Genomic DNA, 17,565 nt, shown 5'->3' on the forward strand with positions numbered 1-17,565 from the left:
CAGCAACCTCAAGAATCACTAGGACCTGCCCTGCCTTCCAAAGAAAAGACTTCCCGTGAACATCGGATTTGTTCACCCACAGACTCTGGCTCCGGCCAAATTCGTGAGTCTGCACCCGTCGCCCACGGCCCGAGTTTGAGTGGCCCAACACCACGAGGAGGTCTCCCCGGTGATTTTGGCCCGAGATCTGGTCATCTCTCGCCTGCAGCCTCTTTCTGGAGCATCCCCTGACTGTGACTGGAGCTGGTAAGACAAACCAGACGCCTAAACACACCCCTGCACCGGAAGGCCCACGGTCTTGGGTGGCCCAACCGACGGTGTCAAAGCATCCCCTCCAACTGGTGGTCACCTCCAGAAGATTTTCGTCCCCGAGCCTGCAGTCTTTGTTGAAACCGGAGAATCCCTTTTGAAATCAACAGGGCACTCAATGCCAAACAAGCACCCTGCACCCAGCAGCCCCTGTGCCGCTGCGGATGCACTTTTTGTGCTAAACAGGATTCCCCTTTGCCCTTAGCCTAACACCACGAGCTTTCCTCCCACAACCCAGTGGCCTGCTCGTAAGCAGCCACTTACCGGAGGCCCCCATCCCCTATTGGATAACATTGGGCCTCAGCACTCTTCACCCGGCAACCCTAGTGCCGCTGACTGTGTAACAAGAGTACATCCTTGACCCTGGGGGAACCCGTGTTCTTACCCCAGAAACTCAACGCCAAAGACCGATTACTTACCTGGTAACCGTTAACTTCATTTCTCTCCAAAGAAACCTATTGACTGGTTTTCTCTGAAAAATGTTCGAAGTGTGAAGTTGATTTGTATGGAAACCTGAAAAGTTACAATTGTGGAAAACGGATTTTACTTAACTTTTCTGTAGGAAATGTCCCAGTATGATATCTGGGCATATCACACTGAGTAGAAAAAGTAGCTTGAAAAGTATTCTAAAAAGTACCGAAAAAGTAATCTGTACAGTAATTTCAATACCTTAACTAACCTGTATTTCAAACAACTGCAATTGAACTTGAATTCACTTGTAAACGCTACATACTATTTTGCAAAGCATTTATTTAACATACCTGTGCCTTGCTTGGCTTGGTTCTAGAAATAAAATAACTTATTAATATTTTTATACAAACAAAATTTGTCTGAGTTCAGTCTTTGAGTGTGTGACATCATTTGCTGATTGGGTGTGTACAACAAATGCTCAATACTACCCTCTGATAAAGCCACACTGCTCGCCCACATTACCACACTACCACAAATCAAGAGTAATGCGCTATCTACCTTTACCTCTGCCTACCTTTGGGGTTCCACTGGACTCTGTGCACACTATACCTCATTTTGGTATAGTATAGTGAGGTCAGGTTTTTGATTTGTTCTACTCTACGTATACACGGAAGGTACTGATATGGGTTTCCCAGGGTGTGTCGCTCATTTTACAGTACATGGAAGCCTGCATAAATGGCAGATACATCCTGCTTAGGGTAAAACTGGACGGACCTCACATGGTTATATTGAACATCTACACACCGAAGGTGGATGACCCAGCCTTCTGCCAGTCCATACAAGACACACTAATCTCAGATCTGGGCGCTCCACTTCTCTGGGTGGGGGACTTTAACTGTGTATTAGATCCTGACCTGGATAGGCACCCCCCCTCGACAAGGCACTAAACCGCGGATGACGGTGGGGCTAAAAGCGGTGATGGGAAATCTAGCAATACGAGACATATGGAGAGATAAACACCTGCCCAGAGGCTGTACACCTGTCACTCTTCCATCCATGGCACACACAGTAGGCTGGACAGGGTGTTAGTTATTGACACTGAGGCTGACCTAAACGTCGAAGTGACCCACTTGGCCCGCAACCTCTCTGGTCACTCCCCAATTAGCTGCATGGTTTGTTGGGGCCTCCCCGCCTACCTTCCCCGAATGTGGCGAATGCCGTCGGATATCCTGGAAATCCCGATCGGAAAAAAACCCCATATCTCACGTCTTGAACGACTATATGACAATGAACTAGGAGTGGGCCAGCACCACTAGAGCCACAGAATGGGAAGCGCTGAAAGCTGCAATACGAGGGGCCTATTTAGGACTGACGAGCGGAGTTCGCAGGCAATTGCAGCAGGAGCTTGAGACGGCAGATTTGTCACTGTCAGAGGCACAGGCCTTAGACCAGGCTGATGCGGCTGCCATGGCCCGTGAGTGGGATATACACAGACGTATAAGCGACATATGGGACTGGCTGGACAAGTACACGCTCCGTCAGTATCGAAAGTGCTTGCATAGAGAGGGGGACAGGTTGGAATGGATCCTCCGCAGAGAGCAAGCCCCAGCGCCCAATAATGCTCTCCATGCACCGACGGGTGAGATAGTATACACTTGGTCTGTAATCCTGCACGTGCCCCAATGACACCTACAGACAGTCTACGCTGCAGACCCGGCAGTAGGGGAGGATCACTATGTTCCATACCTGCGGGCCTGGAACCTGACCCGCCTCCCTACCCAGGCTTCTGATTTTCTCGAAGCGCAGCTGACCATTGAGGAAATACAGGAAGCACTACTAATGCTCCCAGGGGCTAAGGCTCCAGTGGGTGATGGGTTCCCTCCTGAAGTTTATCACACATACTGTGACAAAGGCTTTATTACAGGTATACACTGAGGCCTTCGATCGTGGAATCTTACGCCCCAACATGTGGCAGGGTGAAATCTACATGATACCAAAACTGGGCGGGGTCAGCCGGGACCCCGCTGCTTACTGTCCGCTCACCATGATCAATATGGACGTTAAAATCCTGTGCAAGCTTCTGGACACTCGCCTCGCCCAGCATATGACGTACCTTATACCCGAAGACCAGTGCGGTTTTATACCTGGACGCCACACTGGCATGAACCTGCACCGGCTAACCCACATTATGCAAGAGGTGAAACTCCACAACGCTGTGTTCGCTTTTGTGTCATTCGACCTCGCAAAGGCCTTTGACACAAGACTGAGGTTAACTTCTTGAGGTCCTTAAGAGTGTGGGATTTTAGCCGAATTTCGGTCGCTCGGTTAAGATACTATACATAGAACCGCGAGTTCGCATTGGCCATCTAGCCCTTGGGGGTGCAGATGCGGAAGAAGATGGTGCAGTGGGGCATTCAGGTGGGCGACACGACCCACGTGATCTTGTTATATGCAGACGATGCTCTCTTTATGTAGCATCTCCCAGGGAAGCTCTGCCCAGGTTCCTGCAGCTTCTGAGGCAGTTTGATGAGGTTTCTGGCATACGGCTTAAATCCGGCAAATCCCTGATTCTTCCCTTTGGCCTGCATGGCCACGTTTTCCCTAGAAATTCTTCCAGACTTCGGAGTTAGGTGGGAGCAAGCGCACTTCCGGTATCTCGGTGTCCAGGTAGCACTCAACAATGAACAATTAATAGCCCTGAATATTGAAAGGGTTATTGACGCCCTACGATGCTCTGTGTCCTTCTGGAATACATTGCCACTTTCGCTAATGGGCAGGCTTGCAGTGGCTAAAATGGTGATGCTGCCTCTATGTGCTCCAGAATTCACTTGGCCCAATCCCCACTCAGATCTTTAAGCAGCTAAATGCTATCCTTGTCTCCTTGTTATGGGAGGGACGACGGAGTAGGGTGGTGCTGCGTACATTGTTCTACAGGTACGAAGATGGGGTATTTTCCACGTTTTGACCAATATCATTATGCCGCCCAGCTTTAACATGCGTCCGTTGCCTTGCAGAGGGGGACAACAGGGAATAACGACTGCTGGCTGGACGAGTGCATCCATATATGCTCCCAATAGTACTGATGCAGGGCAGGGGGGCTGATGACGACCTGCCATATGTAGTTCGCCATACCTCAAACGTATGTCAGCAGTTTGTGGGAAAAATTCTTAGGCGCGCGCCATTCCATAGGGAGCTCCCCATCTAGATACTAGCTCTTATAAGAGTTATGAGCACATGTATGTCCTTCCAGGCATGGAAAGATGGGGGCTGCGACGTCCTGGCTGACCTCTACCTGAGTGAAACGTTTTTAATTTATGGACAGGCCTGTGACAGTTTCACGTTGGGGCAGGGTCACTACCTACACTACATGGGAATATTGAAGATTGCTAGAATACCATGGCCCAAGCACCCCGACATCCCACGTCTTTCCCACACACTGGATATACTACTTACATATGGCTCTGGGCGTAGGCTATCACTCCTATATAAAGCCATGAGACTGGACTCACCTGGTCCGCCCCCTCAGGCACAGGCGTTGTGGGAGGGGGATCTACATGTTCAACTAGAAGACAAGACCTGGTCTGCCATTAGCACACTAACACACACAGTCTCATGCAATGCACTATTCAAGTTGATCCACTATAACTACTTACACCGCACCTACCTCACACCTCTGAAACTGAGGCATATATCTCAGAGCCATGCCGACATGTGCACTAGGTGTATCGCGGAGCGGGTCAACTTCCTACATCTGGCTTGGGCATGCCCTGAACTTCAGCAGTTCTGGCACCAGGTTGTGGTGAAGGTGTGCGACAGCACAGGCCTCCGCTTATTGAAGGAGCCGCAGCCATGCCTGCTAGGCCTTGTATGAAGACTCAAAAAGCAAAAAATGGCGTACAAATTGCTGCACCTTATGCTGGTTCTAGCCAGGCGTAGGGTCGCCATTACTTGGATGGGGCAGAGAGGCCCAGACATATCGGCCTGGCTCAGGGACATTTGAGACTGGGCTTTATCAGAAGAAGTACATATGAAATTAAATCGTAGAGATAAGTTGCAGACAAACCTGTCAGAATGGCGGGAATTGTGCCACTTGGCCTCAAAAGAGAATGATCATCACAAGTCTCAGGTGAGAGTGATCCAGGTGGGGTTACGGACCTTGAGAGTAGTTATTGTGTGCGGTACAACTGTGTGACCTACATTAAATATTTTATAGCAAACATTTGTATAGATCAAGAATAAACTCAATATTGTGGGTCTGTCCCTTCTGCCATCTCCCTTTGGGAGGCTTTTAAGGTAGTTCTTAGGGGGGAGGCCCTCTCCTTTATCTCCCATGCCCGGAGGCGCGAGCGGGAGGAGGTAACCCGGGTGGAGGCCGAAATTACTGAACTAGAGGGTGACCTGGGGAGCGGGGTGACGGATGCCACATTGCATGTTCTACACCTCAAGCAGGCGGCCTATAGGGCCCTCGTCACGGAGGCGGCCAGGGGCCTCAGTAGAGAGCAACAGGGGCGACTGTATGATGTGGGTGATAAGGCTGGTAAATTGATAGCGTGGTTGGATAAAAAGGAGAGAGCGAGTCGTGTGGTTCCGTTGATCGAGAGGATGGATGGTGTATGTGTCACCGAGCCGGACGCCATTGTCTCCTGCTTCGCGGATTATTTCCGCGAGGTATATTCCCCGGTTTCTCCCTGCTCGGAGGAGGATTCCCATGCCCTGCTTCGGGACATCGCGCTGCCCTCCCTTTCGGTGGAGGACAGGGATTCGCTGGACGCTCCTCCCACCTCGGACGAAATTGCCCTTGCTATCCGCTCGGTCGCATCTGGCAAGGCCATGGGCCCCAATGGCATTCCTATCGAGCTGTACAAGCTGCGACCGGATGTGCTGGCGCCCCACCTGCGCGCGATGTTCCTGGCGGCCTGCTCGCGGGGTTCCCTTCCGCCGGACCAGCGTCTGGCCACGATCGTGGTGATCCACAAGGAGGGGAGGCCCCGTGAGCGGGTCACATCCTATAGGCCTATCTCGCTCTTGAATGCGGAGCCCAAAATCCTCGCCAAGGTGCTGGCCAACCGGCTGGTCGGCGTGGTGGGCGATTTGGTCCACCAAGACCAGTCCGGCTTCATACCCCATCATAACACGGCCCTTAATCTGCGACGCTTGCACGGGGTGCTCGCGCGTGTTCCGTTCGTGCGGGAACCGGCCATCTTGGCGTCCTTGGATGCCACCATGGCGTTTGATACGCTTGAGTGGCCATACATTTGGGCGATGCTGGCGAAGTTTGGCTTCGGACCGGGCTTCATCTGCTGGGTCAAATTGTTGTATTCCGGCCCATTGGCGCAGGTGGTGGTGAATGGACGAGTTTCGGCCCCATTCGCACTGGGACGGGGTACGCGACAGGGCTGCCCCCTGTCGCCTCTCCTGTTTGCACTGGCCCTGGAGCCCCTGGCGGAGTGGCTGCGGTGGCACCCTTCCATCCGTGGTCTCCGTTGGACCCCCGAGCATGAGGACCGTGTGTCCCTCTACGCTGATGATATCCTTCTATATCTTGCCTCCCCGCGTAAATCACTGATCGTCCTAGTTGATGTTTTGCGCTCATTCGGTCGCAACTCAGGCCTCGTCATCAACTGGGCGAAATCCTGTGTATATGTGCTTGCCGGGGAGGCTCCGGTCCTACCACGGGACTGTCCGATCCAGATCGCCTCCCAGGGGTTTCGGTACCTGGGTATATATATTACTCTGGACCCGGAGGCCCGCTACGAGCGGAATTTGCTGCCCCCCCTCCAGCGCTTGAAGGAGGACGTGGTGCGTTGGCGGCGTCTGCCGCTTTCGCCGCTTGGCCGAGCGGCCTTGTTTAAAATGATGTCGTTGCCGCGCTTTCTGTACGCTCTCCAGAACACTATGGATTTGGTTCCGGCGCGCTACTTCCGAGAGGTGGAGAGTTTGCAGCGTCGCCTGTTCTGGGACGGGAGGCCACGTATCGCCTTGGCTAAATTGACGCTCCCGTGGTTCGATGGGGGGGTTGCCCTCCCGGATATTAAACGGTATTACTGGGCCTCCCAGCTAGCTGCGATTAATCATGGCCTTTACGGGCCCGCCCTGAACCCGGCATTTGAAATGGACAAGATGCTCCTGCCCGGTGGCGACTACAATCGGGCGCTTTACTCTGGCGCGCCGGACCCTCGCCTGACGGGACCGACGCATGTCATGGTGCGTGTGTGGCACGCGGCTAACGCAGCTATGGGGTGGAAGGACCGTTTGACCCGGGCGTCACCGCTATATGCATCGGCGAGGTTGGGCTCCTTGTGGACCTCGAAGGGCTTCGAGAAATGGGACACGATCGGCATCAGCACAGTGGGAGATCTCTGGACGAGGGGGGGATTCAAAACTTTCGAGATGCTGCAGACGGAGTTTCAGTTGCAAGGCAGTGAGTACTTCCGGTACTTACAAGTCCGCCACGCGCTGGGCTCCGTCTTCCCGGATGTCGCGTCCATTCTGGAGTCTTCCCCCCTGGAGGACAGAGTGCTGGATGGCCATGTCCCAGACAGCACGATCTCCCTCATATACAAAAAACTGATTAACGACCGATCGGGCCTGCTGACTGGCCTCCGCGAGGCCTGGGTTGCCGATGGGCTGGAGTTGGACGACGAGGACTGGATGTCCGCGGTGGCTTCTCCGAAGGAGGTGGCCATCCCGGCTCGCCTTCGCTTCGTCCAGCTTAAGATCCTCCACCGGGTCTATGTGACGGGGCCAAGGCTACTACGTATGGGCTTAGCTGAGGATGGACTGTGTAAGCGTGGCTGTGGTGCTTTGGCAACTTTCTTGCATATTCTGTGGGAATGCCCAAAGGTGGAGCGATTCTGGCGTGGTGTGCATGAGGTCCTGCGAGTGGTTACGCGTGTCGTGCTGTTGCCTGAAGCGAGGAGATGCTTGCTGAATGTGTGGGAGCCAACTGACTACTCGGTTCCGCAGACGCGGTGGGTGACTCTGGGATACATGATCGCTAAGCGTGACATTGCTCAATTGTGGGGATCCCAGAGGCCTCCGGCGGTGTCGGCCTGGAAAGAACACATGGATTGGTGTATGTTTCGTGAAAAGGTGGTGTATGTTGCGAGGGGTAAGCCTGGGGCGTGGGTGAAAATCTGGGGCCCCTGGAACGCCTATCGCGGGGGTATTTGCGAGCCGCCGCTGCTGCCGGCTGCTTCACCAGCTCCGTCCCCCTAGCCGACCCCCTCCCCCAGCCATGGGCACGTGGTTCCCCAGTCCCTGATTTGTTCTCATTCCCCTCTTCAGAGTTTGGCGATTGGTTGGGGTCCCCCACTTAAGGAGCGCGTGCTGTCACTTGGGATTGCGGGTTGCCTTGCGGGTGTGGTTGTTTTTGTGTTGTTGTGTTTTGACAAAAGGAAACCGTATTGTTGGTTCGGAGTTATGTGGCCTGCACTGCTGATATCTCCTGATTTACTCTTTTCGCACCGCCAAGAGATTTTTCTGTATGTATGTCATATGCTACTGCTACTCTAGCGGCCGGCCAGAAGGTTGTAGGCCCATACTTGTAACTATTTGAGATTGTAATACACGGTTTCAAAAAAAAAAAAAAAAAAAAAAAAAAAACTCAATATTGTGAACAACATTAACTTTTGTAAAGTAAAAGAAGCATCAGGTTACAACATAATATGGCATGCATCGCAACTAAAAGGCCTAACAAGCCATGGGACAATATTACCTGATGATTTTATCACTAGGATACCGTTGGTTGATGCTGTAAAAATGGGCTTTTCTCATCCTCCGTACAACCCACCAGGGAAAGTCTTTAAATTGTTTGTGTAACTGAGTACTTAAGGCTCAGTGGCAGTCCTAGATACATTTAATTATTTATGGGAGTCAGCCGTTGATAACTAGCGTGTGTAATGAGTAGTGGGAGTAAGGTAACATTTTGAGTAAGAAGGGTTTTCTTCAATTGAGAAGATAGCCAGAAGGTAAAAGAATCTAAGCCTGTTTGTCATAAACATAACATTTTCTGAACACAGTTAACCGGTATCAGAATGTGAGGAGCACCATGGTGAAGGTGCCAACATGTGATATGACCAAATGTGAAAGAGCTCACATGGCCTTCCTTGAAACGTATGGGCCATCTATCTGCTTAAACGGCAAGAATATTTTGCACCATTGGTTTGTTTCACCTCTTCCTGGTACTGTGACTGGTGTCAAGCTTGTTTGTGCCTCTTCTGCACAGGCATGGGTCTGTGTTCCTTCTTCAGACCCCCAAAGGAATTTCTGTTGCTTCTGGGGAAATCGGAATCAGTGAGGCAGTGTCTTTTGGTGTGCTGAAACAGTTCTTGGTTTAGATTGCATAGGACAACACTATTTTGGCTCTGTATGCAACTTTCTATTTTGGGCTCCACCTCTTGGTCCTGTACTTTGTACTGCTCATCAGGCTGCAATGTGAAGCTTGCTTTTAGACCTTCTCTCCAGGGGTGTTGGTCTGGACAAGCAGATAATGTTGTTAATGTTTGAATAACTATCTTTGTGCCCTGGGAGCGAGGTTGGGACAGGCATTTGTCTTTTATTATTGGTAAGGGTTTTGTAAATAACAGTCAGTAGTCTTTGAGTGTCGCCTACCATTAGTTAGGCCAATCAGTTTTCAGGTGAAGCGAAAACCTGTTGATAGTAACCGTTTCTCAAAGTATGATTTCTAAGTTCTCGTATCCAAGATCTTATAACCGAGTCAAGTTCTTCAGATCAGTTTTAGTTGTTGTTGAGTTTCAAAAGTCTTGGATCAAGTATCCAGGTAAGAACATGCACACTACATTATTGAGAAAGCTGCATGGTGTGTTTAAATGAAATTAGAAAGATGTGGCGATTTGTTATCATATTATTTTTTCTTGTGTAAGGCCTGGGCGAGAAAGATGAAAAATCAGAAGTTCAAGCTATTATTGAATCCACACCAGAGCTGGATATGGATAGACAAGTCATTGGACACATAGCTACCAGGTATGGAATAAGAGCATGCAGAAAAAGTGCAACTGCTTTGAAAAAAATACAGTTCTTATGTTGTTTTAAAAACTAACCCTATAAATGTTGGGCATCTGGTTCTTTGATTTTCAATTTAGTACAAGCAGAAACAGCCCCCTGTCATAGCCAGAAACTGCTTTTATATGTTGCTTTTTTTCTTTTTGTTTTAGTTTTTTACTCAAAGGTACAACTAGTGCTCTCCATCTCTGTCCTTGCCCTCCTAGCATCTGCCGGTGTCCGACCACTGGCCCAGTTTTTTCTCGTAACTGGTAACCAGAAATTACATACTCTGGATGAAATTCTGACTTTCCGCCATCTTTATCCAGCATATTACATTTTAATCTCTGCAGCAAGGACCTAACGCAACTCTCCTGTCTTGCTGACATTATAAGTCTACTTGAAACTTTGCCTCTTTAATATCAGGCAGTTTCCAATAATTTTGAAATTCTAAGGGATGGATGTTGTCCACTTTAAATTAATCTTTTATTGTGCGCCAGACCAGTATGTACAGACCCAACAACTCTTGCTAGCAAAGTTTAACAAACTGAATCAATTGTTTAGGCTACTGAGCACTAAAACGAAGTTAAAAATGTAATCCAGACAAATATTTATCAATGGACTTTGAAACCACAAGGTTACAAGTTTTGCTGTTAGTTTTGTCATGACACCTGTTTTTTTCAAAGTGGCACTGTTATATCAACCTCAAAAGAACAAAACTGCATGGTTTGATCATGAACTGCATGTCCCCCAAGATTACAGTAATGTGCATTTAATTTACCAAGCCATTTTGCCAGATTGTGATAAGAGATTTGAGTGTTGAGTTCAATTACCACACAGAATAAGTGCTTTCTGAATGGCCAAATGTAGAAAATATAAAGCAAGATTCTCTGTGATTGGCAGCTAGAAGTTCTGTACACTAATCGTTAACACAAACTTGGATAGTACGTTTGATGTTATGTTGAGTGAAAAGTAGTGTAGGTATGTAATGTATTGTACAATAAAACATAACTCTTTATTCTTGGATGGATCTTTTGAAAACGGGCTGCTTTTGGGCACCTTGAGTAATACTCCTGATAATATTCATAGCATGTGTGGCTGTAGATACACATGCTTTCCATATTTCTTCCATCTAGTCCTGGGCTCCACATTACATCTTGATTTTCCTCGAAGAAGCCTTGAGTCACAGATTTTTTTTATGACTTCTTCATTATTCCACAATGTGCATGGGTACCACCTCAATCTTGGATAGTTTTTTTCCACCATCCGTTTTGGACATTGTTAAACCTGTCCGCTTTAGGGTGGTCTTCCCCCCTACTTTTTGCCGTCACACCTCCTATTTTTGCTGGATTCTTTTTGTTGGCCTTAGGACTCCTTGTACTTTACCAGGGCAAAAGTGCTTACTCTTGCTCCCTAAAACATGGTTAAATTGCCTTACACCTGATTGGCATATTTAAAGTACTTATGAGTCCCTACTAAAGTGTGCACGATGTACCATGTGGCTGGTAAGTTATATGCTATTGGTGGGCATTCAGCACTTACTGTGCCTCACACTTAAGTAACCCCTTAAAATATGTCTCGGGCCTGCCATTGCAGACTGTTAGCAGTTTTAAACTTCCAGTTCGACATGGCAATATAACCCCCTTGCCAAACCTTAAACTCCCTTTTTATGAAATTTGTTACCTATAGGATAGGCCCTAAACAGCCCATAAGTTTGGATGCATTGTAATTAAAAAGTTGGACATGTACTTAAACGTTTTACATGTCCTGGCAGTGAAAAACCCACACATTTGTTTTTCACTACTGTGAGGCCTAACCCCCCCATGGATAACATTGGGTTGCCTTATTATTACATTTACAAAGTGGTAACGTTTAATTGGGAGCAAGCTGTCTTTGGTTTCCTAGGTGTCAGAGAATTTTTAATTCTGACGGATACATCTCCCAGTGGATTCCTCACCTTGTGAATATCCCCTGCGCCAGCAACATTCGGAAACTTTTGTAGCAGTCCACGCCGATGAGGTCGAAGATGATGTCACAGAGACACGGCTCTGCTCGCGACTCCGCTGACGTCACCGGCTCCATAGGAAGACCTCGTCGGCGTGATGACGTCAGTTTCCTTTTTTCCGCGCCGTCGACGCCAACGGATTTCGGGAATCTCTATCTGTAGCTTCACTGTTACTTTGTGTTTGTTCTGGATTTCTCTGTCCTTTTTCGTGAGAATGTCGACAAAGAAATCGGGGTTCAAGCCCTGTCGTGAATGTGGAAAACATATGTCGATCAGGGATCCACATGACGACTGTGTATGGTGTTTATCTTCAGACCATGATGTGGATGGATGCTCTTGCTGTCGCAAGATGATCCCCAAAACTCTCAAGGAAAGAGAGGCGAAACTCTTCATCGCGAGGATGAAAAAAGAGAAGAGAGGAAGGAGGAAGTCGAGAACCAGGTCACGGTCGAGGTCGGCGTCGAATTCGACTTAGGGGCATGCTTCAAGATCCAAGAAGCACAAAAAGAAGGAGACATTCTTCTCGGCGTCACTCTGACAAGAGTACGGCTCCGAAGTCGAAGTCCCCTACTCGACGCCGTAAGGACTCTGTGTCTCCCTCACCCGTTCCGGATTCACCTGCTGGTCCTTCTTCTCCAGTGAATTCACCGGTTCATTCTCCGGCTCCGGCTCCGGCTCCATCTCCGGCGCCGGCTCCATCTCCGACGCCGGTTCCATCCCCGGCTTCGTCTCTGGCTCCGTCCCCAGCTCCGGTTGAGGAGCTTCCAGTACCGGGTGAGCCTTTGACGCCGCAAATTCCACCGTCGGCGCCGGTTGGCCCGAGTCCGGTGATGCCTGATCAGTACCCTGCGTTCCCTGGACCAGGTCAGGGCCCCACACATTATTTAAATGCAATGTACGGGGTATTTTCAAGAGCCATGTACTCCACTGGTGCACCTTCGGGTCCCATGGGTCCTATGGCGTTCAGTCTGGGAGTGCCTCAGACATATCCGGAGGCCCCTTTCATGCCATTTTTCCCGGCGGCGCCGTCTTGGCATCTACCGGCGCCGAGGACATCGACGCCACTTCCTTCTTCACCGGCGCCGACTCGACCTCGTTCGACGCCGGCTGCTCCTGTGGATCCACGTTCGACGCCGGCACCGGCGCCGTCGGATTCAATCACGGCGCCAACGACGCCGGTTGTACGAATCCGGTCTAGGGGGGAGGCTCAAAGGGTGCTTGATGAGCAAAGGTACCTTTTGGAAGAGGCAGAAGAAGGAGAGCTTGTAGAGTCTGATGAAGTTTTTGAAGAACTTAAGGAGGCCAGTGGCTTGGATTTATCTCCTGAGTGGGAAATTACTCCACCTTCTGATGAACCGTCAAAGGATGTGGCTCCATATCATGCAGTCATAAGGAAGGCACCTGAGCTGTTGGATCTGCAGTTGCCTACAACTAAATTTAAATCAAATATTCTAACAGAGGTACTGCATTCTCCTACTACGGTTTCAGAACCATTGTTGCCTTTTAATGAGGCTATTATAGATCATGTGATGGAGGTGTGGCGTAAGCCTTTTTCTGCTCCCGCAGTTTCCAAGACAGTTGCCAGAAGGTATAGGGCGGCTCCAGGGGACCCAGAGTTTTTAACTTCACATCGTTCGCCTGAGAGCCTGGTGATTCAGGCTGCTTGTTCAGGGACATCTAAGGGTGCGTTTCCTCAGGTCCCGAGTGACAGGGAGGCTAAAAAACTAGATCAGTCGGCCAAGAAGGTCTTTTCATCGGCCAGTATGGCCCTTAAATCTACAAATGCCACTTGCCTTTTGGGACGCTATATTCATGCGCTCATGGATTCTGCGAAGAAACTGGCTCCAAAGCTATCTGAGGAGGATAGAGTTGGCTTTAATGAGATTTTGACGGATGCCCAGGCAGCAGCACGCCAGGTGATACAGAGTGGTCTGGACACGGCGGATTCAGTGGCCAGAGTCATGGGGTCTTCTGTTGGGATGTATGTCGTTACAACGCACACTTTTACAACGCATGCACTTACAACGCATTTTTTACAACGCAACATCCATTACAACGCATTCCATTACATAGCATGACACTACAACGCATTTTTAAAAACTACCTTTACAACGCATTTCATTACATCGCATACTACCTTTACAACGCATACCATTACAACGCATAATATTAAATTGCATTTAAGGTAAGTATTAGATAGTATAGGGGTAAAAATTACTTTTCTAGTAGGGTAAGTGTTGGATAGTATAGGGGTAAAAATTACTATTCTAACTCCAGGGGGTGCAACAGTAGGGTAAGTGTTGGATAGTATAGGGGTAAAAATTGCTATTCTAACTCCAGGGGGTGCAACAGTAGGGTAAGTGTTGGATAGTATAGGGGTAAAAATTACTATTCTAACTCCAGGGGGTGCAACAGTAGGGTAAATGTTGCATAGTATAGGGGTAAAAATTACTATTCTAACTCCAGGGGGTGCAACAGTAGGGTAAGTGTTGGATAGTATAGGGGTAAAAATTACTATTCTAACTCCAGGGGGTGCAACAGTAGGGAAAGTGTTGGATAGTATAGGGGTAAAAATTACTATTCTAACTCCAGGGGGTGCAACAGTAGGGTAAGTGTTGGATAGATAGTATAGGGGTAAAAATTACTATTCTAACTCCAGGGGGTGCAACAGTAGGGTAAGTGTTGGATAGTATAGGGGTAAAAATCACTATTCTAACTCCAGGGAGTGCAACAGTAGGGAAAGTGTTGGATAGTATAGGGGTAAAAATTACTATTCTAACTCCAGGGGGTGCAACCTGTAGGGTAAATGTTGGATAGTATAGGGGTAAAAATTACTATTCTAACTCCAGGGGATGCAACAGTAGGGAAAGTGTTGGATAGTATAGGGGTAAAAATTACTATTCTAACTCCAGGGGGTGCAACAGTAGGGTAAGTGTTGGATAGTATAGGGGTAAAAATTACTATTCTAACTCCAGGGGGTGCAACAGTAGGGAAAGTGTTGGATAGTATAGGGGTAAAAATTACTATTCTAACTCCAGGGGGTGCAACAGTAGGGTAAGTGTTGGATAGTATAGGGGTAAAAATTACTATTCTAACTCCAGGGGGTGCAACAGTAGGGTAAGTGCTGGATAGTATAGGGGTAAAAATCACTATTCTAACTCCAGGGGGTGCAACAGTAGGGAAAGTGTTGGATAGTATAGGGGTAAAAATTACTATTCTAACTCCAGGGGGTGCAACAGTAGGGTAAGTGTTGGATAGTATAGGGGTAAAAATTACTATTCTAACTCCAGGGGGTGCAACAGTAGGGTAAGTGCTGGATAGTATAGGGGTAAAAATCACTATTCTAACTCCAGGGGGTGCAACAGTAGGGTAAGTGTTGGATAGTGTAGTGTAATATTATGCGTTGTAATGGTATGCGTTGTAAAGGTAGTATGCGATGTAATGGAATGCGTTGTAAAGGTAGTTTTTAAAAATGCGTTGTAGTGTCATGCTATGTAATGGAATGCGTTGTAATGGATGTTGCGTTGTAAAAAATGCGTTGTAAGTGTAGTGCGTTGTAAAAGTTGCGTTGTAAATGTTGTTCCCCCTTCTGTTGCCACTAGGAGGGGTGCGTGGCTTAAGTCTTCAGAGTTTTCCCCTGATGTGCAATCAACATTGTTGGACTTGCCATTTGATGACTCTGGACTATTTGATAAAAAGGCAGATGCTGCTCTTGAACGTTTTAAAGAAAGCAAGGCTACGGCTAAGTCTTTGGGCCTTCAATCCCAGTCAAGGGGATCGTTTAAAAGATATAGGGGTTTCGGAGGGGCAACCTTTCGTTCCTACAGGCAGACCCAGCAGCAACAGCAGCAACAACAGCAGAGCTCTCTGTATAAGGGATACAGAGGCAGAATCAGGGGTCGCACACGTGGCCGTCAGCTCTCCTCCTCCTCCTCTTTCTCTTCCTCAGCCCCTCCCACCACCACAAAGCAGCCCTAGATCCGCCATTCTGGATCATACTGGTCCTGTGGGGGTCCCGCTTACCCATTTTCTATAAGATTGGGAATCTGTTACTACAGATCTTTGGGTTCTAGATCTTGTAGAAAATGGGTACGCCCTTCCCTTTCGGGAATTCCCTCCAAATTACCCTCCTTGTCAAGGGGCTTGCTCAGAGAACCACCGTCTTCTACAGGAGGAAGTCCTGAAGTTACTACAGAAAGGTTCGATAGAGGTGGTTCCAGAGCAGGAGAGGGGTCAGGGATGCTACTCCCGGTATTTCCTGATTCCGAAAAAGGACGGCAGATTGCGTCCGATATTGGACCTCAGGATCTTGAATCTTTATCTGAAGCAAGATAAGTTCAAGATGCTCACCCTTGCGCAGGTTCTTCAGGCGCTGAATCGGGAGGACTGGATGGTGTCGATCTACTTGCAGGATGCGTATTTCCACATCCCCATCCTGAAGTCGCACAGGAAGTACCTCCGGTTTACGGTAGGATCGCAACATTATCAGTTTGCGGTCCTTCCGTTTGGTCTTACTACTGCACCCAGAGTCTTCACGAAGGTGATGGCAGTGGTGGCAGCCCATCTCAGAAGGTCGGGGATTTCCGTTTTCCCCTATCTGGACGACTGGCTGATCAAAGCGGAGTCGCCAGAGAAGGTGCTACATCATCTGCAGGATACAACTCAACTGTTGTTCAAATTGGGTTTCTCGATAAACGTGCCCAAATCTCACCTGGTGCCCTCTCAGCGCAACCTGTTCATAGGTGCGGTACTGGACACTACTGTGTGTCGAGCATTCCCTCCTCCTCAAAGGATTCTCGACATACAGGAAATGATTCCTTTATTTTGCAATGGAGCGGTCGTTCCAGTCCTGAAGGTCCTTCGCCTGCTCGGTCTGTTTGCTTCCTGCATTCTGTTGGTCAACCATGCACGCTGGCACATGAGGGCACTCCAGTGGTGCCTCCGCAGGCAGTGGCATCAGCACAAAGGAGATCTCAGGGAGTCTGTGAGGATCTCCAGAGAAGCTGCGGCGGATCTGTCTTGATGGAGCGTGGAGGGCAATCTGTCCCAAGGAAAGCCCTTCCATCTACCTCCATCGGTGGCCACAGTGCTAACGGATGCATCCACTTTAGGGTGGGGTGCGCATCTGGGGGATCTGGAGATCAAAGGTCTTTGGTCTCCAGAGGAAAGGTTGCTTCACATCAACCTTCTGGAATTGCGGGCGATTCGTTTGGCACTCAAGGCCTTCCTCCCTTCCCTTCGCGGTCAGTCTGTTCAATTCCTGACGGACAACACTACCGCGATGTGGTATGTCAACAAGCAGGGAGGAGTGGGGTCTCTTTGTCTCTGCAGAGAGGCTCTGCGTCTATGGTCCTGGGTTCAGCACCATCAGATTTGATGGCAAATCATCTGGCCGGGGTGTTGAACGTACGTGCAGACAGTCTCAGTCGGCAGTTCTCCGCCGACCACGAGTGGAGGCTCCATCAGGAGGTGGTTCGTTACGTCTTTCGGATGTGGGGAACCCCTCGTGTGGAGAACGCTCACTGCCCGTCATTCTGCAGTCTCCAGTATCCGATGCAGGGAGCGTTGGGGGACGCGTTTCAGTTGAGTTGGGGCACACGACTCCTTTACGCGTTTCCTCCCATACCCTTGATTCCGCGGGTTCTGAGGAAGATTCGCCAAGATCGGGCCCAAGTTATATTGATCGCCCCGGATTGGCCAAGAAGGTTGTGGTACACAGATCTTCTCCACCTCTCCTCATGCCCTCCGCTCCGTCTCCCTCTGAGGGCAGACCTCCTCTCGCAATCGGAGGAGCAGGTTCTACACCCCCACCTCCAGAGCTTACATCTTCATGCCTG

General features: G+C 49.2%; 1 protein-coding gene across 3 annotated transcripts in view; it reads left to right on the plus strand.

Moving 5' to 3' along the window:
• The window catches only part of SPAG9 (sperm associated antigen 9), a 1,633,747-nt gene that overhangs the window by 303,785 nt on the left and 1,312,397 nt on the right, over positions 1-17,565 (plus strand). For all 3 annotated transcript variants that reach the window (XM_085617154.1, XM_085617155.1, XM_085617156.1), the window contains one exon: positions 9,606-9,705. In XM_085617154.1, coding sequence (XP_085473280.1) covers positions 9,606-9,705 — 100 coding nt within the window. The remainder of the gene's footprint in view (positions 1-9,605; positions 9,706-17,565) is intronic.

Source organism: Triturus cristatus, chromosome 7, assembly GCF_964204655.1.
Source record: "Triturus cristatus chromosome 7, aTriCri1.1, whole genome shotgun sequence".
NCBI classification, from domain to species: domain Eukaryota; kingdom Metazoa; phylum Chordata; class Amphibia; order Caudata; family Salamandridae; genus Triturus; species Triturus cristatus.